Source organism: Sciurus vulgaris (assembly GCF_902686455.1).
Source record: "Sciurus vulgaris genome assembly, chromosome: 7".
NCBI lineage: Eukaryota > Metazoa > Chordata > Mammalia > Rodentia > Sciuridae > Sciurus > Sciurus vulgaris.
The window spans coordinates 67,115,375-67,139,128 of NC_136467.1; the positions used below are offsets into that span (position 1 = coordinate 67,115,375).

Below are 23,754 nucleotides of genomic sequence, written 5' to 3' on the forward strand. Positions count from 1 at the left end.
GAATTATATATTTCTAAATTGGTACCATTGACTTGTTTATTATTAAAAAATTAAATGATTATTTGCTAAAAATAATAAGTGATTTTTCAATCTTAAAAAACATTGAATGTACACAAACTTTTCTTATACATGTAATATTTGGAAAGTAAAGTGTCATTTGATTACATCTAATTTGAATAGCTTATTTTCAAATTGTGTGAGCAGATACCTATAAGACTAATTTTTGTAAAAAGTAAAAGTATACAGAATGAATGCCATTTCAGCACCAAGAGGATGAGATCAGAATGACATTAAATATATATAGTATTATCATTCTGACTTCTACTAGATCTATTTTAGGTTGTAATTTTTACTTAATTTGATTATTAGTCTAAGCATAGTCCTCAGGATTTAGAGAAGTCTGACTCATGAAATTATAGGCAAAATCTCGAAAATATTTGCATATATCCAGTTTTCTTAAAAGAGATCATCATCTTTCTCAAAGGTGTATTTTATCTAAACTGTGTTAAGAAGTACTAGGATAAACAGATCAGTGTGGTTATTACGTGTATTAAACTGAAGGTATCTTTTGTGTTTAAATGTAATATATTCCAAAACCTAAGATCTAAACCATCATTTATGTTACCCTGGTATGGATGAAGAAACTGAGCTAAAAGTAACTACATGAAAGACTGGATGTTATAAATTTGGAACAATCTGGAATTCGGGTAGCATTTCCATAATTAAGATTTTACAATGATGTATTGAAGAATTATGACAGGGCAATGGTTTCCAACTACTGTAACATCAGTGAAAATAAATATTGGTATTCGATCAATCACAGCCATCATTAATAGCTGATATGACTTACCTTTCTTATATTTGTCATCCCAGCTGCCACTCAGTCAACAAAAATGAATTTCATCTATTAAGTCAGTGCTATCTTAGGTTATGAAAATAAATGGTATGTAAATACAAAGAAGAATATGTGAGTTTGGTTTGGTTTGAAATAAACATTCATAGTTTAGGAGAAAATCATTTCCTTCATTTAAAAAGCACTAAATGTACCCACTTTTATCAGTAGGGGGAAAGACAGAACAAGACTCTCTGTTCCTATAAATGTTATAGTCTAGCAGGAAAGGGGCCAAAGAGAATGCATTTTTTAAATGTGTAATTTGTTAGATTGCGATCAATCCTGTGGAAAGAAACAAAAATACAGAAGGGGATGGATAAGGCCAGAGACAGTTTATAAAATCATTCATTCATTATTTGATTCATTCATTTGATTGAACTCAGGGGCATTTTTTATACACTTAACCATATCCCCAGCCCTTCTAATTTTTTATTTTGAGACAGGGTCTTGCTAAGTTACTCAGGGCCTTGCTAGGTTGCTGAGGCTGTCTTTGAACTTGCAGTTCTCCTGCCTTAGCCTTTTGAGCCACTGGGATTATAGGCGTGAGCCACTGGGATTATAGGCGTGAGCCACTGTGCCAGGCTTGTGGAAGGCCTGAGCAACATTTGACCAAAGACCTGAAGGAAGTGAAAGACCATGCTCAGCAAAAGTCCAGAGCTGAGAGAGAAACTATAGGGAAGCAGAAAAGGTTCATGTGGAGTAAGAAAAGGGTAAGAGAACTCAGTAAAATTAGCAAGCTAGTTGCATTCTGTCTCATTAAGTGACTATAGTGCCTTTGGCTCTTACTTTGAGATTAGAAGTTGTTGGTAAGTTCTGAACAGAGGAATGGTATGATCCCTCGGGCTAGCAAATTGACACTGAACAGAGGAAGCAAGGGGAGAAGTTGGGAGGCCAGTTAAGGTCCTATTGCAACAACCCAGAAATGATCAGATTAGACTTAGGTGTTAGGGGTACAAGTGGTGAGAAATGGTCAGATTTCTCATATGAAGGTAGAGAAAGTATTTTGAATTTGCTAAGTGAATAAAGCAAGGTAACCAAACAGTTCATAAAAGAATTAAAGATAACTATAGCTATTTGCTGAGATGAGAAAGATTATGGCAAGAACAGATATTTTGAAAGAAGACTAAGATTTTTTAAAATTTTGGATACAGTGTTTTAAATATCCATTAAAATCTAAATATACATATAAATTAGGAACTTGGATAATAAACCTAGGGCTTAGGAAAGAAGTTTAAGGTGACGTTTTAAATATGTAAACTATCCATTTATAGTCTTTTAAACCATTATATTGGAGGAGATCACCAATAGTCTAAGTATAGGTGAAAACTAAGTTTGAAGACTGGGCCATAATATATTTCTACATTGAAATTAAGATAAACAAAAAAGGAGACTGAAAAGGAGTCTAGGTAAGAAGGAAAAAAAAAAAAGCCCAAGAAAGTATGGTGTCCTGGAAGCCAGTAGGAGGAAATGATCAACAGCATCTCACATTGCTGGCGATGAATCAAGATGAACCCTGAAATTGGGCATTGGATTTTACAAGAAGGAAGACATTTGTGACCTTGAAGAGCAGTTTGTGTGTAGTAGAGAATCAATGGATTAAAGATGATTTAAGATAAATGTAAAAGAATTGCAGATTACAAATATAGATAAATCTTTTAAATATCACCATTTAAGAAAAATGGGGATGAATTAGAGGGAGCAGTGGAGTCAAAGAGCAGGGTTTGTTTTTGTTTTAAATAAGATAAAAGAAATTCCAGCATAGTTAATACTTACAAGAATGTTCCAGCATAAGGGAAAATTGTATGGTGCAAAAAAGTCACCTTTGTTTTTGTGTCAAGAGCGTATGTTACCCCACAGAAGAACTTGGCCTTAGTTCATTTATAGTAGCAGAAGAGAAGGGGATGTAAATGGGCCCTGATGAAGGCACTGGGTAAATGTGGTAGGAGCTTGTGGTAGTACCGGTCTGATGTTTCTCATTTCTCTGTGAAGTAGTAAATAAGGCCTTTTGCTGAAAGTGAGGAAGGGGGAGGAGTTGCTGGGTGTTCACAAAGAAAAAGGGAAGCTATGCCATAGTACCCCAGGAGAATGGAAGACTGAATGGATTAGGGGAATGTAATAGGACTGCTGGCTGGGGTGAGGACCCACATGAAGTTTGTAATCATATCAGTCAGCATTACTGTTCTCATTTATGCTGGTGCAGGTGTTGTGAGGAGGAGGCCAAGAAGTGGAATTAAACAGATTTTTTTTTCTAGGCAAGTACAGTGAATCAAGAAAAATGCAAGGGAGTTTGTGGCATACATAAATGAGTGTAGTACTAGACAGTGTCCTCAAGGTGTCTAAAGAAGGGAGGGAAGACATGAACCAAGGAGGATAGGAAAAGAGTTGTAGGTGCAATAGATTATAGGTCCTGATGGAATCAAAGAATTGTTGAATTTAGGCTTCTGGACTAAGGTAATTGGAAAGCAAATTTGGTTATCAAAAGTGGGTACTTGAAAGTTAAATTATAGAAAGACTGTGATTATTGGTAATGCCAAGGTTTCTGGGATCACCATGGGCGTGTCTGAAGTAGAATGGAGGGTAGATTTCTTGGAGGAAAGGTGTACTGAGAAATCAAGAGGCCAAAATACTGGGGGAAAACCCACCAATGGTATGTTAGGGTTAATAATAGTGAGCCACAGTCTACCCAGAATGGAGGAGGAGTGAACTAAGAAAGTGCAGGTGAGTACAAGAAGAGTTAGAAGAATTAGTGGCTGTTATCATCTGATGATATATGTGACATTCAAAGCTATGAGTTTGGGGAAGAAGAAAGGAAGAGTGGTCTAGAAACAGCAGTGTGAACCAAGAATATACTGTAGTTCAAGTATATTCAGGGGTGTGGGAGAATAAACTACTACCATTTGAGAAAGCTACATAGACAACAGTGTTTCATAAACAATTGACAAGCATAAATCAGTGTAGTACAAATTGAGTTGATGGATTCCCAGGAAATCACAAAATGGGGTGTATTTGTTTAACATGATTAAATTAAAGAATTCTGGCTCCTAGATTTTTGGGTTCTGAAGAAAGTGGGGCTTGATTGATTAAGGAGATCACTATTAAAGAAAATGTGTTCTAAGGTAAGAGTGAACTGCTCACTGTGACAAGCAGCAAGTAAATTAGCTTAATTAGAAAAGAGTAAATGCTAGAAACAATTTTTATGTGTCTTTGAGTGATGGCAACATACAAGCAAAAACCTCCAGCTTGAGTTGAAGAATCCAATACAGATCCATAATGATAAGAATGAGAGATGCTTCTAGACTCTTTCTTGAAGATCTAGATGATGCTATTAGAAACTTCTTTGACAACATGAATTTAGTTCGGTTTAGGTTTTTGCTTGTTCTACATTTCTAGATGTGACATTTTATTATTTGGCATACTTTTTACCACTATTAAATAATTGGATGAGGGGAAGTTTAAAAATTTTTCTCACCTTAGTTTCTCTCATTTTAAATCTAGATTTTACTTTGTTGGCAGCAGACATGCCAAGCACTGCACCATCAGATCTTCAGCCTCAGCCAGTGATATCAATAATTCAGCTTTATGGTTGGGATGATATCATCTGCCCCCAAGTTGTAGCAAAATATTTAAGTCATTTACTACAAAATAGGTATGTGTCTTTATTTCAGACATACTTATTAATTAGTAAGTCCTGATAAATCAGTACACTGGTAAGGTAAGAATTATCTCAGGTGAAAAATTATCTTTTCCGTGTATATTCTCACTTGGGCAGTTTTTTTGCTTTCAGATACATCAACATTTGACAATAGTAATAATAGAAAAGGTAGCTTGTGTTTTGTGAGCTGCTTTTTTTCCCCTTTGTGTTAATGTTCAGCCCTTTCAAAACTCTATAGACCACCCCCATTTTTATAAACAGATTAGAAATCAAATTTAGACAGGCCTTTGGCTTCGTAACAAGGATTACTTTTTAAATTTCTTGGAGATGTTATTTTGGAATCCCATGTGGGGTAATCTTTGATCATGAGTGCCTGTGGAGTGGAGCAGGGAAGAGGGTGGGGGTAGAACTGGTCAGGAGACATATGAACATATATTTTGTCTGTGATTTTTTTTACCCATTCCCCATGTGGTCACGGCCTATTCTCTGTTTAGTTATTCCAAGGACCACTTTTGGTTTTGTTTTGTTTTGTTTTTATCCTGTTGTTCTTTGTTATTTTCTACTTGCTGCTTCCTTCATTGTCCTTTCATTTCACCTAGCTAGATATTAACCCCTTGCTTTTCCCATTTTACCCATATTCCATCTCACCCTTTTCCTTAGCTTAGACCATCAGTGGAAAAAGGAAAGTTTAAAATTAGAACATGACACATGAAAACATGAATATTTATCCAGCATCTCTTTTTGAGTATATCTATAGTCTTCATTTTCAGCAGTGCATGTCTACGTTAGTGTATTCATCTGAAAAATGAGTGAGACCAAGGGGAGTTCATGGGAGATGTTAAAGTGTTTCTTTACTTGCTGTTTATACTCAGGGAATATATTGTCATTTTTGTTCTCTTTTTTTTAATACTCGTCAACTTGCCTTTACAGCACACTATGTGAAGCACTTTCTCATGCAGGCTGTGTATCTTTTCAATCCTCAACTATAAGATCATGGATCCGTTGTGTTTTGCAAATGTATATAAAAAATCTGTCTGGGCCTGATGATTTGTTTACTGATGCAAATTCTGAGCAGGCAGTTGGTAAGTGAGTGGTATATACATTTACTTGGTGAGGCATCCAGTGAGTATCTATGGAAAGCTTTCTGCTCTGTAGATTATTATATAAATTAATAGAAAATATACAAAGTATGTTTATAATTAGGTGTATATATATATAAGCAGAAATTTCTTCTTTTGTATCCTGTACCTTTTTCTTGATATATACATATATATATATATAAATTTATATATATATTTTATTTATTTATTTATTTATTTTTGGTTTATTTATTTATTTATTTATTTATTTATTTATTTTTGGTTACTACATATGACAAATTCCCCAGCTATCAAGATAAAAGAATTTGTTTCCTTGGAAGCCAAGAACAAAAACTGGCTCCTCAGATGACAAGCTTTTTTTTTTTTTTTACTCTGAAAAAATTGATCACACAAAAAGGTAGAAATATTACCAGATATCATACTGTGAATACCATACCCTGGAAAGAAAAATATTCAGTTGTGAATAATTCTTTCCTATTTTTTTTATTAGATATTTTGCCTTTCTTCTGCTTTACTATTGGCATTGAGTGACACTGGTTACTTTTTTAAATATCCCATACAGTTCTATTTTTTGTAGAATATACCTTTTCCTCAAATTGTTTTTTTCATCCTTTTGTAGCAAGCCAGCCTGAAAAAAGGCTTTAGATTTTCTCTAATATTTTATTACATCAGTTGACTTTATATGAATGATTTTTGGGCTAGAATGTTCATAGTGAGAAAAACTTCTACTCAAATATTATGGAAATTTGAATTTTTTAAAAAAGCCTATCATAAATGAGGGATATTACATTTCCTGCACTCATGTATATACATATATTCTGCACATTGAATGTTTTTTATTATATATGTTTACATATAAACATACTTGTTTATATAATAAACAAAAATTATTATGTGCTTTTATTTTAACAGATAAAGATTACATGGAGCAGTTGGCTGAATTGACAAGGTTGCTATTTAAACTCTCAGAAGTAAAGAATATTTTCTCAAAAGCTCAAGTTGAATATTTACCCATCCCAGAAGACCCCAAAAAAGCTCTTATTCAATTCCTTGAGGTACTTTTCCTTTATTAATATGAATGTGTTACTAATTATCAATTACTGATCAGTTATAATTATTTTTCAAAAAACTTGGAGTGTTCTTAAAATTTTTATATAAAATAAATTCTTTTAAATTGAATTATATACTCCATTGCCTGCTATTATAAAATTCTGGAGGAAGAAAACTGAATCTAAAGTAGAGTGCAACTTACTGTTAGGACAGCAGAAAATTTATATTTAATGAAGAATAATAAAACTAAAGAGTACTACATAAAAGTTTTACTCTAAGGCCATCTAAAATTTTAAGAATATCTTATTATTGAAATTGCTGGATAGCAATGTTCTTTGACACTTGGAATCTGAAATTCCTTATAAAAGGTTCATGATAGTTCTAGCTGAATATCTACTGCTCTGTAGCAAACACTGTAAGCCTCAGTACTAGCTACTTCATATGTAGTTTAATTGGGGTTTTAAAATCGAATCCATGTGCTTTGGGTTTTCTCCATAATACATAGTCCCATTCAGCTGGTGTGGTGGCGCATGCTTATAATCCCAGTGGCTTGGAAGTCTGAGGCAGAAGAATTGCCAGTTCAAAGCCAGCCACAGCAAGAGCAAGGCGCTAAGCAACTCAACTGACCCAGTCTCTAAATAAAATACAAAGAAGGACTGGGGATGTGGCTCAGTAGATGAGTTCAATCCACAGTACCAAAATAAATAAATAAATAAATAAATACCATTCAAAGTTTCATTTTTAATTATTAATTTTGAAAGAATGTATCTTGTGTGATAATGCTTGTTTTCTAAGTCCAGTTGAGGTCATCAATGTGTTTGAATTTGTGACTTTTGTAAGTTGTTCACAGTAAAAGTAGAGTGGTTATTTTCTACAGAATGATTGGCAAATTAACTACACTGAAAATAACTACAACCAATAAGCTCTGTTAAAAAGAAAGATTTTTAGTTGTCAATGGACCTTTATTTTATTTATATGTGGTACTGAGAATCAAACCCAGTGCCTCACACATGCTAAGCAAGTGCTCTGCCACTAAGCCACAGCCCTAGCCCTATAAACAATTAGCCTTTTACATAAATGTTAATCCTTCCATAAGTTTTAAGTTAAAGGACAATTGTAAGAAAATTAAAAATGTTGTATAAATACTAATAACATTTAATAATAGAACATGCAGATATAAAATATACATTTCTGTTGAGCACTTCATTTAGTTGTTGTCTGAGGCTCAACCCACAATTAAATAAATACCTATTGTTTGCTTAGAACTCTACTGGATCAGAAAAAGAAGTCATCTTTCCATTGGTAGTTCTCAGAGTCTTCCTTAGCATAATTTTAGCCCAAATTAATTTTTTTTTTGGGGGGGGTGCTGGGGATCGAACCCAGGGCCTTGTGCTTACAAGGCAAGCACTCTACCGACTGAGCTATCTCCTCAGCCCCTAATTTTTTTTTATCATTAATGAAATGATAGTTTTTTTGCTAAGTGCTAAAGAGTATTACCTTAGGGCATGTTAGAAATTTAAAAAACCAGAAGAAGTTAGTCCTTGGTCTCAGAGAACTTTTACTTGCCAGAGACCTTAAGACATATATAGAGTTTAAAATGATAATGCAAGGCCTTATATGCTTATTGCCAGTTTGTTGATAGATCAATCAGTAGGTAAAGAATTCAGAGCATCATAGTATAAGATGTTTACAGTTTATCCTGTGAAGAGCAGGAAGATTTTTAAGTAGGTCTGATTTGATGAAATTACTTTTATATGAAAATTTTGAAACAATATATATTAAAGGTACAAGAGCTATCAACCAGAAACTAGTGAGGTTTGGAAAGAATTGAAGATTGAATGGACATGGAATAAATATTGTGTGTAACGGGAAGAGTGATGACACCTTAAGGAGAAATAGGAACTTCATGGTTCAGGGAGAAGTAAGCAAGAAGTTCACTTTAAAACTTGTTTAATCTGAAGTTCTGTCACGTGTCTCAAAGATTATCTTCCAGGTTCTGTGATTCAAGGGGAAGCCAGTGGCGGGCAAGGAAACTCATGGAACTCAGAATATAGTTGTACTCATAGCCATGACTTGTTACAAAGAAAGCAGAAAGCATGTAAGACACAAGCAACAAAGGGACAAGGTACATGGCAGTGAAGTCTGAAGAAACCAGACATAGCTTCCAAGTATCTTTTCCCAGTGAAGAAAAGACATAATATATGCTTAATTCTTCCAGCAAGGAGTAGTAATGAAACATGAAATATTGACTATCAGGGAAGGTCATGAACAATTCACCGTTTATGTCTTTTATTTATTGGTGACTGTTTACGTACACTCACTTTGCCTCGAGTTTAGAAAATTCCAGATGTACAAAAGGAAAATACGCATTTGACATAAGCCCCATTGTTTGCACAGACTTTTTAGGTACATTGAGCCATTCTTATCAAGGAATAGCGAGAAGCTTCCCTAACAATTTAAAGCCCTGAGACCCAACCTCACAAGCAAGACTTTTTAAGTATATCAGCATTTGGCTTACAGTGTAAATTCTTTTCTGTACAGAAACGATAGTAGGACATATAAGTAACTGTAGTCAAGGAACTAAGAAATACATGTCTTTTAGTCTGGGGAGGTTAAAACTAAACATAAAGAAATATTGAGATGCCTTGTGTACTAAAGTTCAGAAAGTATGATTCCTAGTCTCCTGGGAGTTAGTGGTACCTTGTCAGGAGGTTCTGCAGCTCAAAACTATATTGATATTTGCACAAATAGTGCAAAAGCTTTAGCATGAGTCAATTCTGTGTCCTAAGATTTACTCGTATCCATAACTTACACTTTTTTGTACTCAGAAGAAAAAAACTAGTTAGTTCACTTAAGAATATCCTTAATTAAGCAGTAAAATTATTAATTTTATTAAATCTTGACTGTTGAGTACATGTTCTTTTAATATTCTGTGAATGACAATGCAAAGTGCACTTAAAGCACTTTTGCTGCATGCCATGGCAATGCAGTTGTCTAAATGAAAAGACTTGTGTGATTATTTGAGTTGCAAGCTGAGCTGATTGCTTTTATCTTGAAAGAATAACTGACAAAATGTGGTTATTCAGACTTGGATATTTCACAGACATTTTTTTTCAAAAATGAATGAAGTAAGCCAGCCCATCACTTCAAAGAAAACAACTGACAATATCTGTTGCTAATAATATAATTTGAGCTTTCAAGAAAATTAGAATTTTGGAATGCTTGTATTTGTCATCATGAGCTTGAGAGCTTCCTGATACTTAACGACTTTTTTTGATGAGAATGGTGTTGGTTTTAATGCATATAATTTTTTTCCCAATATCAATAATGAAATGTGTCAACATCAGGAAGCTATAAAACTCAAGGAGTCAAAATTTTCCAAATGACCAATGCAAGCTTTTGAACAGGCATTCATGGGTAAAAAAAACTATTCAAAGTACAAGATATGCCAAGGTCTCTTAATGTAGCAGAGTATGAAATGTCCACTGACATTTCAGATTCTGTGATTCTTCAGTTTCGTGATTTCATTTTGCCTGGCCTCTAAGAAATGCCACTTGTCAAGTATTGGCATAGTAGCAAAGAGAAATTCCCACAGTTATTTGAAAATCTGTCAAAATACTACTTCAACCTATGTGTATTTGTGAGGCAGGATTTTCTTTATTCTCTAACAAATCATAGGAATCATATACAGAAGGAAATAAGAAATATAGCCAACTTTATTAAGCTGGACAGTAAAGAAATTTGCAAAAATGTTTTACAACTACTACTCTTCTCATTAATTTGTTTTGGAAAATAATTTTCACTAAAATGTTACTTCTGTCCCTCCTGGACATGAATGACCTTCCACTCCCTTTTATCCAACTGTAGCATCCTTTCAAGGCTGCTCTTCCTCCTCTATCCACCTTAATTAATCTACTGGAAGCTCTTCAATGACTTTTTAAAAATTTTTTTATTTTTTTAATTTGTTTTAGTTATGTATGACAGTAGAATGCACTTTGATACATCATATTTAACAGAGTATAATTTCTCATTCTTCTGGTTATATATGATGTAGAATCCCACCGGTCGTATATAAGAAAAAATCGTTAGCAATTAGGGAAATGCAGATCAAAACTACTCTTAAAATTTCATTTCACGCCAATCAGATTGGCAATTATCAAGAACATAAACACTTCAGCTACTTTTAATAGCACCCTTAAAATTGCAGTCTTTTGTCTTTTGGTCAAACCTACACTCAACCTTAGGTCAGTGCAGTACACCTGCTTTCTCTCCTTCACCATGTGTACTAAGAACTACTGGGGCAGCTGGCAAGGGTGGGGAGATCGCTTAACTACATGCATTGATGCCATTCATAGTCCAGTTTAGGTCATTGAAATCCACTCTTGAGTTCCCAAAATTGATTTGAAAACTTTGCTACTTTCTTCAGACTTTCTCCAACTCTTGACAGTCTTCTCTTATTTCTTTTGTGGATTCACTTACTTATTCTCACCTTCCTGATGTTATTCTTTTGTTTATGTCCCTTTCTTTTCTTCTCTCCTTATTGTTATTTATTGTTAAACTAGCAGTTGATGGCTCATAAAGAAAATTCTGGGAGTTAGAGGGACATTGATTTCTATCATCAAGCTGAACTTTATACGGGTTTTACATGTAAGGATTTGATAATATTACTAATAGGCTTTCCTTGTAGGAATTTGGAGATTTTGAGTTCCCAGTCACATATATTTGATGACCCTTTTTGTTTGGTAGTCGTGAAGTGATTTAATTTGAATATTCTCGTACACCAATTTTGTGAGGTTTTTTTTTTTTTTTTAATTTCAGTGATACTTTGCTGAGTGAGACCTCCTATAAATAATTATTGGGGAATTTATTTTTTTATTCTTCTTTTAACCTTTATTTTATTATAAAAAGCAAGACTTATTTTCACTTGAACATTAATTGCTGTGAATAATTATTGGAAAGTTAAGGATGAAGGCCTAACTATAAGGGGTATGTTTATGTGAGACAAGGAAATTAAAGCCTGTATTGTATAAAACTTGGAAAGTTAAATTTTGTTTTCCTTTATTTATAGGCTGTTGGTACAACTTACAGGAATCTCCATACACTTTCTGATAAGTCTGCTATGATCACAAAGTCCTTAGAATACCTTGGTGAAGTACTAAAATACATAAAACCCTATTTGGGAAAAAAAATTTCCAGTGTAGGGCTGCAGCTCACTTATGGAATGATGGGTATGTATTCCTGACATTATTTTCCTAGTAACATTCCCATAGATTGAGCCTATAATATCAGGTGGACAGAAATACACTGGTGAAATCACTTATTCTTTATACAATCATAATAATCTGAAATACAGTGATTTAGCTTAAAAAAATCCATGTTGTCTTGTGTTTGTTGTGCTTGCGTTAATATTAAAATTGTGATCAACACAGAAAATATACCAAAACCACTTAGCAATAGTCTGCTGTAAGTCACATTGTGAATTCCTGAATAAACTAAAATGAATCTTTTGTTAATGCTTATCTGTACTTCATTAGAATTCAAAACATTGGAAAACCCTCACTTCCTTTTATTTTTATGGTATACTCTGTATGAAAGAGGTCAGGAGGTTTAATATAAGCACAAAGATATTTATGCTTCAAGTCTTGTTTCTCACAATATTGTGTTTTCCCTTTTCAAAAAGAAATCTTTTTCTGTGCCTGTTCTAGAACAATGGAGTTCATCTTTCTTTAGGAATTCAGTAATTTGAATATCTTTGTTCACTAAAACCATGTTACTAACCAAAAATAGGAACTGGATAACAGTACATGAAAAAAGATTTCCTTAGAAGTTCTTATATAGAATTTAAGTTTTTTAGTTTTTTTATTTCTCAGTGGCCAAAACCTTATATCTATTCCCTTTAATCTTGTGAATGTATAAATAAACCTGATTTGGGCTGTCTCAAACCTTTTATCTTTGTTGTGAAAGATAAAGGAGAATGTGAAAAATGTGTAAATATGGATGATGTGGAATGTAGTGAAAGCGATGGTAGCAATTCAGACATCTTAATTTTAGAATATTTATTATAAATTTATTATAAATTTTACATAGCAAAATCTAGATTACCATTTTAGCATTTAGGCTTATATTAGTCTCTAAAAAAAAGTTTTCTGATGTTTCCAGATTTACCTTTTTGCCAAGCTAAGTGTATGATTACAGAGTTATGTCTTTATATTGTAGAATATATGATAATCTTATCAGAAACTACAGAATCACATTGGACTGGTGATATGTAGACCTGGGACAAATTTTACTTATAAAGAATTGAGGACCTTCTTTGTTTTGCAACCTTCTTTTTTTGGCTTAGTGGCAAATAGATCTATATTCTTTCTTTTTGTATAGATCTCAAAGATGGGGAATAGAATATACAACTACAGGGTTACCCATTTATTCATTAGAAATTGGGAATAGGTAGAGCTGGAGACATGGCTCAGTGGTAGAGTGCTTGCCTAGCATGTGTGAGGTGTTCTGGGTTTAATCCCCAGCACTGCAACAGTGTGAGAGAAATAAATAAGGAACAGGTAACTTACCTGTTTTCTTCATGTAGAAGATTCAAAACAAAGTGTTGAAGAAAGCAAATATAAACATTGAAAAGTTTGAAAGTGTGTTGGGTTGGACTATCAAAACCAGTTGAGGGAAGGGGAGTTAATCATTGAAGTGGTGACCTATTTACCTTGCCAGCTCCTGATAGGACACCTCTGCTGTTCACTTGCAAGGCTGCTAGTGGAAGACACATGCTGTTGATAAAACCACACTCCATGTTAAGGAAAGCATCTGGGATCCTGATTGTAGTGCAGTAATTTCTAAAAAGGCAGGAGTGATCCTTTGGTTAATATCCTCAACTTTACTTTGTATTGTTTTTATTAGCAGGCACAGCGGGAGGTGGGGTTGTATTTGTTTCAGTTTTGTTGTGGTTTAGTTTTCTCATTCCTTGCAGCTCATACTTTCTGTTTCCATGCCTTTCCTTTTGATCACCCCTATCTGGCCATTTTGTTCTTGCAGTTGAAGTTCTACCCATGAACTTTCAGTGCCTAGCCCAGTTGTGTTCGTCTTTCCCATGTTCCCAGGTAGACTTTGTCTCCCTGATTGCACTTCATCTGTTTTTATTTTATGGCATTTTTTAATACCTTTTCAGTTGTTATAAATGTGTACTTGACATGCCCTTACCAATTTTTAAACTTATTCAGGTAGTAGCCCTAATGTCTGCATTTTTTATTTCCCTCATGTTGTATTTGAACAAAAAAGAATATGTCCTGAGTATGTATCAGGTACTATATTGGGCACTGAGAATATATTGGTTTAAAAAGTTCTCCACTTTAGGTAATAGCAGACATTAAATATTTCTGAAATTTAATAAATTTATAAATTTATCATCATATATTAATGTTTTTAAATAAGATTTCTTTTAAGTGAAATAGATTTTTTAAAATATGTATTATGATTCCAATCCTTTTCAAATAGAAAGTAAGTAAATATACAAGAACTTTTTTATAGTGGTTATCTTTATACAGGAAGATTATCTTTGTAATAGTACATTTCCATATTTCAGTTTGATCAATAAATAATGTATTTATAGCCAGGAAAAAGTGGGTTTTTTTTGTTTTTTGGTTTTTTTTTTTATAAATCTACTATATATTTAAACTGTTCCCCAAATTTTTTTAACTTAAGTTTTTCCTCATCATTCCTGTTTGCATTTTTTAATGTCACATATGTACAGATAATCTCTGCTGAAATTTAAGAAGTAGGAATCTGAAACATCAATAAAACAAATGCCTTAACTTTTGTTTTCTGTGGCCTCATAAAAACTAAGGTCTTCAACAAAGGGCTTTACACACACTGCAGAAGATGACACACAAAAGTAAATGATGTGTTTTGGTTGGTAGGTATCTACTCTTTATAAGTAATATCTTTATGACACCTGAGAGTGATGTGAATCATTTCAAATGTTGGTTATGATGACAGTTTCTTTATGGATATATTAATAGTTAGAATGTGAGTTCTTCTTATAGTCCTGTCAGACTCAAGTTTTCCACCCACTGAAAAAAATGAGGAGAGAGCTAGCATTTTTAAAATATCACTAAGTGAGCATTGTGTTTCTTGATGATTGATTATTGTACTTTCTTTTACAACAGAAGATTAATGTTGCTGTGTGTTCTTAGAAGTGATTATTGGTAGTTGTGTTATTTTTTTTAACATCAGTATACTCTTCTGTAAGCAGGTGTGTTTCCTTCTGAGCTTGAATTTTAAAGTTTCTGTTTGATGGAAATGACTTTGAATATTATCATCTTTTTTACTTTCTAAGGTAGAATGAAATGTAAAAGTTTATGCAGTGGTTTTACCACTCTGCTGTTGGAACAAGTACTTAATCTCTTTTACAATTTTTTTTCAATAAATGAGTCTTCAATAGCAGTAATACACCCTAGTAGAAATTATGTTTCTGTTACCTACTATAGTAAACAAAGAGTATTTATGTATTAAGTTTTTTTTCTCATCAAACATAATAGTTGATGGACTCCTAGCATCAAGGAAACCAATATATTTCAAGTAGTGAAGAAGTCTCTTTCTTTTCTTCCAGATTCAAAATTTTGTGTGTTTTTTTTTTATGTTAAATAAATAAAAGATGTAAAAACTGAAGTTCAAGGAGCCTAAAGGATTACTTCAAGGTGTTACAACTTCTGCTTTTCCTATTTCAACAATTAAATTTAATTAAACCTCTCGTTCTTGTGAACTAGATTGGAGCAGCCTGTAAAGTTATATATAAGATAAAAACATAAAGAAATAGAAGAGTCAAGAAAATAAATGTAAAGCAGAATGTATGAATGCCAGTTGCTCATAATGCTTGTTTTTCCTGACCCAGGAGTCTGAGAGAAATGTATCTCAATGAAATATAGGCATAAACTAAATCTTTTGACTCCCAGGGTATGTTTCTTCCTACTATTTTAACTTGATCCTGTATGTTTTAAATATACATTTTTTTCATGGAATAATAAATACTCTGTTAGGAGACAACCATAACTGCTGTTGTTTCTCTTTTCTATTAGGAATTCTTGTTAAATCATGGGCTCAAATTTTTGCCACCTCTAAAGCCCAGAAATTGCTATTTCGGATCATAGATTGTTTACTGTTGCCACATACAGTATTACAGCAAGAGAAGGAATTGCCTGCACCCATGTTGACTGCAATTCAGAAGAGTCTTCCTTTATACCTCCAGGTATATAAGCAGTATAGCTACTTAAAAGTAAAAAAAAAATTTAAAGGGAAACTTTGCCTTAAAATGTAATTTACTAAATGCAGATTTAAAAACTGACATTGTAATCTCAAGGTACATGTGTATATGTGACACAACCATTGAACAAGTACTCCTCTTTGTGTTTGGGTCTGAAAACAAAGATTAAAAAGGCAAGTTCTTGACCTCAAGAAGCTTGAGGTTGAGATGGGTCATACTTGCACAGACACTTAATATTTTAAGTATTTTCCTTAGAAAATACACTCAGTATTTTCCTTAGAGACCTGAGCTATCTATCCATCAACCAGACTAGGGTGGAGGGTGAGACGATGTACAGGATATTAAGTGTAGAAGATCTAAACAAGTAGGAGTTGAGGACTATTTCTGTCAGAGAGAGTAACATGTACCAGGGTGGGAGCTTTAAAAAAAAAAATAAGGTATACTGGGGAAAGCAAATAGTTCTATTGTGGTTGGAAATTCATATGGAATTTGAAGGAGGGCTTTATATGCCTTACTAAAGAGTTTGAATTTCATCTTTGACATAAGGAGTATTGATGAATTTTGAGCAAAGAAGTGGGAGTGACACAATCATGTTTACATTTTAGAAAAATGATTCTGTTATCAACATCTAAAATAGCGAGGAGTTTAGATTGGAGATAGAGAATGCAGTGACTAGTTCATTGAAATTACCTACATGTTATCTGAAGGTTTTAAACTAAGGCAGTGAGGTTAGAGTCCACACAGCAGATTTCAAAAACATTGATGAGCTCTGATTAAAAATACTTGATGAATGAATTGTGGAGGAATAGAGAGAAATGAAATGCTTCTTAGATTCCCGAATGACTGCCAGTTAGTATCACAGTAGTACTACACAGTTGGTAGTACTGCTAACTAAAATGGAAAATTCTGGAGATACACGGATGAAGGTAAAAATCAGTTTTTGAGCAACTTTAGTTTGAAGCTTTTGGAATATCTAGGTAATGAAGTCCAGTAGACACTTGGAAATATTGACCTGTCATTCACTTTTGTCTAATATTGAAGATAAATGCTTCTTACTTTGAGGTCCATCAAGGAAAACTTAGGAGGAAGGAGAAAGTGGATTTTGATTAGGTAATGAGTGATCTCTTTCATAGATGAATTTTTAAGATTTCTGGGAAGTTTTAAGTTGACTTGGTAATTTTGTATTTATGATAGTACTTAAATCGAAGTTTAATGTGTTATCTAGCAGAAAGATAAAGAACAGTCCACAGTGTAGTACGGACTACTCATCTCATCAATTGGCAAATGAGTGGAAAGAAAAGTGGGTACCAAGAGAATATGGAGTATTCGTTCCTTGTGGTCTTCTTACTCAACCAGTCTATTTAACAGGAATTCTTATAGACTCAATAAGTGATAAAAAGTTTCATGAGTTATCCATTTGGCATAACTGAAAAGGAGCTATATCTTTACTTTCTTAAAGGTACACAGCTCTCCTTTTCAGAATTTTCCAAAAGTATCTATGTATTAATTAATCTTCTCATTATTTATGCTTTTCCTTAAAGTAGCCAAGAAACAGAACTCATGGGGTTCCAGTGTTTGTTTGTTTGTTTCAGTTGTTTATTTGCTAGTGTTCTGGCAGATCTATGCTTTCATTTTGTAAATAAACTTTCAAAAATTTTTATTGGATAAATATCCATTTATAACTAAAATGGAGACTTTATAACACTAGCAGAAAAACATTTCTTTTTCTCAGGATATTGGTTTATTCATTTGCAAATATTAAATACCTTAATCCATATGAATGTATTTTGTTAACTGATATACAAATGAGCCCTTTCATTAAATAATTGACTTTTATCAAAACTGAGTTCTTGTGAACTTTATTGAGCTCCTAACTGCTAATCTATTTCCATAGCTGTAAAATGGATAGAAAAATATTAACTTGAGGGTTTTCTTTTTTGAGAAATTTAAATTGAATGATGAATATGAAGTACTTGGCACAGCGCCTGATGGAAAAACCTCTAAATAAATTGTTGCCACTCTTAAGTCTTAATCTTCTGTATTCCTCTCCAATTAATTATTTTTAAAAAATTTATCTCTGGGTTTGGTGGCACACACCTATAATCTCAGTGAGGCAGGAGGCTGAGGCAGGAGGATCAAAAGTTCAAGGCCAGCCTCAGCAACTTAGGAAAAACCCTGTCTCAAAAAGTAAAAAGGGTTGAGAATGTAGCTCAGCGATAAAGCATTCCTGGGTTCAATTTCTTGTACAAAAAAAAAAAATTATAGCATTTATGGGCTGTGTGTGTGCGCGTGCACATGTGCATGTTGGAGATAGCAACCAGGTATTAGGCATGCAAGCACTCCACTACTGAGTATATTCCCAGCCCTAATTGACAACATTTCTTAACATGACAAGTTCTAGCATAAATTTTATATTTGACAAAAATGACCAGTGACCTACATAAAAAAGACTGACCTGAAATGTGTTTTATAACTTTGTGTGTATGTATTAATAATCAAATTTTCTGAGGACAAGAGAAAGAATCTGAGTTTTTCTTTCTGTACTTTTCCCCTGCTTCTGTGTCCATGCCCCCAAAATATGCATTTTTAGTTAAATATCATAGTATATATGATATCAATTCCTGAAGGTTCATATGTGTTACATATTGATGATATGTCATAAATTCTGATGTGAATATTAATTCTGGGAATTATATTAGTAAGTTCCTAAATATTGTTTCTTTTTTTTTTTTTTTTTTTTTTTTGAAACTTTGTTTTTCTTTTCTTTTTCTTCTTCCCTCCCCCCACCTTGTAGGGCATGTGTATTACAAGCTGTCAGTCTCAAAATCCAAATGCCTATTTGAATCAATTGCTAGGGAATGTTATTGAGCAGTATATTGGACGATTTCTTCCGGTTTCACCGTATGTTGCAGATGTTGGACAACATCCTGTTTTGCTGGCACTGAGGAATTCAGCCACAATTCCATCGATATCATTGCTAAAGAAATGCATTGTACAAGTTTTAAGGTACATATAAGTAGTAAAAATAGGTATATCTATGAATCATTCATCTCTATTAGAAAGTAATATGGTATCTCAAAATTATTGGCAGTCATTTAGGATGCTGGTAGTTTAGGTACTTTTCCTGAGAAACGTTAAGAATTTATTTAAATGACATTTGCTCATACCAGCACAAGCCAATATTTATTAAATTGCTTCTGTTTTCTCCACATAGCCATTATTTTCCTTACCTATACATTCCTGAAGTTATTTTATAGTTTTTCATCTGATAACCAATAATTTTATTTTATACTGTATAAAATATAGTAATTACATTTTATAAAAGATAATAAAAGAGAAGATAAATGCTAATATGTAAAAGGAAGCCAATATGAAGTCCTGTTTTATTAGTTCACCCTTTATCTTAACTCCGTTTTATTATTGAGCAAATTAATATGTGAAACTTCTTAGGTTTTCTACTAACCTCCATATCCTTTAACTGTAATGTCAGAAGATTCAGTAATAGAAATTATCTTTTGTCTTCATGTAATATTTAGCTTTACATGAAATTAGTTTTTAAAATTTAAGATACTCTGGTGATACATATTATTCTTTCCTAGTGTAAGTGTTCTGTGTTTTTTAATGACCTAATAATTTTAATGACCTGACAATATCCATTGCCTCTCATTACAGAATTCCACACCACTTCCTTCTCATCTTCGTTTTGTGTTCCTGGAATCTTATTACTTGAGTTTGGGAGCTTTATTTTCTTTGTTCCCTCTCCTTTGGCAAAGGATTTCTCTTCCCTTATCACATTGCACCTAGACTGTTGCCAGAGTCTCAACCACTTTCACCAGATCTAGTCTTTTCTTCCAGTTCAGCCTAAAAAATGAGCTTGGATTACCTTTTTTTTCCTAAAATACTGATCCATCTGGACACTTCTCTGGCCCCAAACCTTCCTTGACTCCCTGTGAAATAAATTCCATATTTTAGCTCTCCACAATCTGTCACTTAACCTTTCCAAATATATTACATGTGGTGTCATATGCACCTATGAGATTGACTTAGTATTGCTGCTCCAAAATGCTTTATATTTCCCTGCATCACAGCTTTCTTCATACAATTTTCTTCATTAAAGTGCCATCCCTCTGGACTGAATCCTACTTATCTATGAAACCTACACCTGAGATGTCAGTGTCGTATGATGGTTCTTTACTTTCTTAAAGTCAGCAAATTCATAATAGTTTTGCCTCATTTTTTTCTGAATTTCCAATAAGATTTTAGTGTAAACTAAATGCACAAATGCTAACGTGAAATTAAGTCCATAGAACTGTTTTAAGCCCCATTGTTGAGTATCTTAGCTGTATTAGTTGACTTTCCTACTCCCTTGTATCCAGTGGAAGTGTTTTTTCTCATGATTTCTAGTTGAAGACGCAAAAAATATAACAATTCCTGGTTTTGGTTTAGGGTTTTTGTTTTTGTTTAACATCAGGAAAGATACAAAGATAGCCTCCTGTGATTTCCTCCATTTTATACTGCTCTACTCCAGCAGTCTCCCATCTGAGTTAGTTAGTCTTCCTCTGAATTCCTGAGAATTCTATACTTATCTTAGCTAAAGCATCTTTCACACTCTGTCATAATTGATGTGTGTCTTTATCTAACTTCCCCACTAGATGATGAGTCCCTTGCTTTTAGAAACTATCTACATCCCTGTTCTTAGACTTGTACCTGGCACACCCCAGAGCTCAGTAATTGTTCTAGACATTAGTAAATCAGCAGTGAACAAGTGGACAAAACTCACCCTCAAAGAATGAACAAATCTAGTATGCAATATTTGTTAAGTCATGAAGAAGAGAAAATTACTACATGTTTCCCTTTCCCTGAAGGAGTTTATAATCCTAAGTGATTTCTGTGTCTCATTGTGGTAATTATCATTAGTTTCCAAACATATATTGATATCTAGTTTAGAATTAGCAGTATTTCACAAATTTTCAGATTTTCTAGACTCTTTTTTTAGAAACTGACAATTCTTTCATTTAATCACTTAAATGTGCACTGAACACCTGCTATGAGCAAGGACCTATTCTAAGAAGTAGGGATACAAAGATGAGTCAGATTAAATTATCCTTACAATTTCTGCTGAGCTATCATGCTAAAATTTGTCTTGCCTTGAGAGGTGATATTAAATTCTAAACTGGTTCTCCTATTCATTTTACCTACTGGAGAAAGGAAAGATGTAAAGTTGGAGTAAGAAGTGGATTCCTAGGACAGGACTTTTATTTATTTAGAAAGATATGAACCCTCTCAAATTCCTAAATAAATAAATGTGAGGAGCAATTTATTTATGCAAATTTGACATTAGAGAAAATGTTGAAGCCTTGAGGAGCTGAGAGAGGAGATCAGACTTTACTGAAAAGAAAAAAACAACAAATTAACAATAAGGTTTGATTAAGTTCATTTTAAAGCCAGGTGCTTTAAATTTAGTTCATAACACATCCCTGTATTATTTTGACCCTTATAGCACACACCAAAAGGATGTGAGTCTTGCTTCTAATAGCTAATATTTGAAGATAGCATGGTAAAATATACATGCTTTTTTCAACTATGTCGTATCCACTTGGGGAAAGTAATTTTGCCAGTATCATTAAAATATATAGTATTTTGTTTTGCTTTATTGAAAGTTTTAAAGAGAAGAAAAAACAAAATTTTGCTTCTTTTCAGGAAATCCTACTTTGCATTTAAAGGTTCAACACCCCCTCCTCGCTTAGCATCCATTTTGGTCTTTATTCTCCAACTCTTCAAAGAAACTGAAACAGATGTTTATGATATTGAACTGCTCCTACCTGGCATCTTAAAATGTTTGGTGCTGGTCAGTGAACCCCAAGGTTAGTTTGCATATGTACTTGCTTTTGTCATTGTTTTCTGTTTACAAGTTAGGAAACTATTCTTTCTCATCAGTTAAATGGGTGGTTACAAAAGGTTGTATGGCTATTTTATATCTGTTGGTATATCATGGATAAGAATAAATATCAGACAGTAACTGAAATTGGGGATAAAATGGTTAAAAATCAACATATTTGGTCTATTTTAGTTTTGTTTTGTGTTTTTCCCTTGAGGCAAATAGTTTATTTAAGGGCTTCTTTCCTTAAAGACTATTTGTTCAGTCTAGTGCCAATGTTAAATGTAATTCATCGAATACCAAGTGGTGAGAGGTCAGTGTACTTTCTTCTATCCCAGTTTGCTAGAATATCCATGCTGATTTGGGGGGAAACTTATAAGAATCCTTTGATTCTGGTCTTTTTGTCTTCAGTCTCATCAGCCTTAAAATATCACTTATTTAATCCCTAGTATAAACACTTTAATAAGCTTTTGGGGAATACGTAAAACAGTGGTCCTACTTGAATCCTGAAGGAATTTTTAATGTAAATAGGGTTGTTTGTGTATATTTACAACTATAATGTGATTGTTCAAGGCAGGGCATCTCAAATGGTTCTGCCTAAGTACTTTCAACTGCTAAGATAAATGAGTACAGGGCATACCCTGAAGGATCTGAGGGCAGTGCCCAAAGTGGTAGTGGAGAGCTCAAACAAGTCTTTGAAATGTTCTGTTTTATCTCAAAAACTTATGCATATTTTTAAAAATTCATATTTATTTCAGTATTTTAAATGCTCCCAACTCTGAGTTTGTGAAAAATGTTGTATTATGTTTATATATAATACCCTTAATCCATGGTAACATCCTCTTCACTGGCGAATATCCAGTGATACCCTCTAGACTCTTTAGAAATTTTGACCTTCTTAAAACTTACATATACTTTGAATTTTGGTGAAATCATATTGTACTGTATAATACAAAGTTGCTAACATAGAGCAGATAGTTACCCTTTGTTCATGGTTTGGCTTTATGAACTTGTAGTTACCTGCTCTTAATAATAGTCTGAATGAGGTAGTTTTCCTAATTTCTCTTTCTGAAGATTCATCACTTATGTATAAAAATTCATTGGATTTATGAGCATTGATCTTGTAACCTGCTACTTTACTGAATTCACTTATGAGTTCTAAGAGTTTTCTGGTGGAATTTCCAGGTTCCTCTAAATATATAATCATGTCATCAGTGAACAGGGATAGTTTGAGTTCCTCTTTTCCAATTCATATCCCTTTAATTTCTTTGGTTTGTCTAATTGCTCTGGCTAGAGTCTCAAGAACAATGTTGAATAGAAGTGGAGAAAGAGGGCATCCCTGCCTTGTTCCAGTTTTTAGGGGGAATGTTTTCAGTTTTTCACCATTTATAATGATATTGGCCATGGGCTTAGCATAGATGGCCTTTACAATGTTAAGGAATGTTCCCACTACCCCAGTTTTCTCTAGTGTTTTGAGCATGAAGGGATGCTGTATTTTATCAAATGCTTTTTCTGCATCTATTGAAATAATCATGTGATTCTTAACTTTTAGTCTATTGATATGGTGAATGACATTTATTGATTTCCGGATGTTGAACCAACCTTGCATGCCTGGGATAAAACTCACTTGATCGTGGTGCACTATCTTTTTAATATATTTTTGTATGCGATTTGCTAAAATTTTGTTGAGAATTTTTGCATCGATGTTCATTAAGGATATTGGTCTGAAATTTTCTTTCCTTGATGTGTCTCTGTCTGGTTTAGGTATCAGGGTGATATTGGCTTCATAGAATGAGTTTGGGAGGGTTCCCTCCTCTTCTATTTTATGGAATACTTTGAGAAGTATTGGAATGAGCTCTTCTTTAAAGGTTTTGTAGAACTCGGCTGAGAACCCATCTGGTCCTGGACTTTTCTTTGTTG

At 33.4% G+C, this 23,754-nt stretch overlaps 1 protein-coding gene across 2 annotated transcripts in view; it reads left to right on the forward strand.

Moving 5' to 3' along the window:
- MMS22L (MMS22 like, DNA repair protein) overlaps positions 1–23,754 on the forward strand; it is a 137,681-nt gene that overhangs the window by 89,210 nt on the left and 24,717 nt on the right. For both annotated transcript variants that reach the window (XM_079147122.1, XM_079147123.1), the window contains 7 exons: positions 4,388–4,538; positions 5,475–5,626; positions 6,557–6,699; positions 11,763–11,922; positions 15,772–15,941; positions 18,751–18,962; positions 21,657–21,820. In XM_079147122.1, coding sequence (XP_079003248.1) covers positions 4,388–4,538; positions 5,475–5,626; positions 6,557–6,699; positions 11,763–11,922; positions 15,772–15,941; positions 18,751–18,962; positions 21,657–21,820 — 1,152 coding nt within the window. The remainder of the gene's footprint in view (positions 1–4,387; positions 4,539–5,474; positions 5,627–6,556; positions 6,700–11,762; positions 11,923–15,771; positions 15,942–18,750; positions 18,963–21,656; positions 21,821–23,754) is intronic.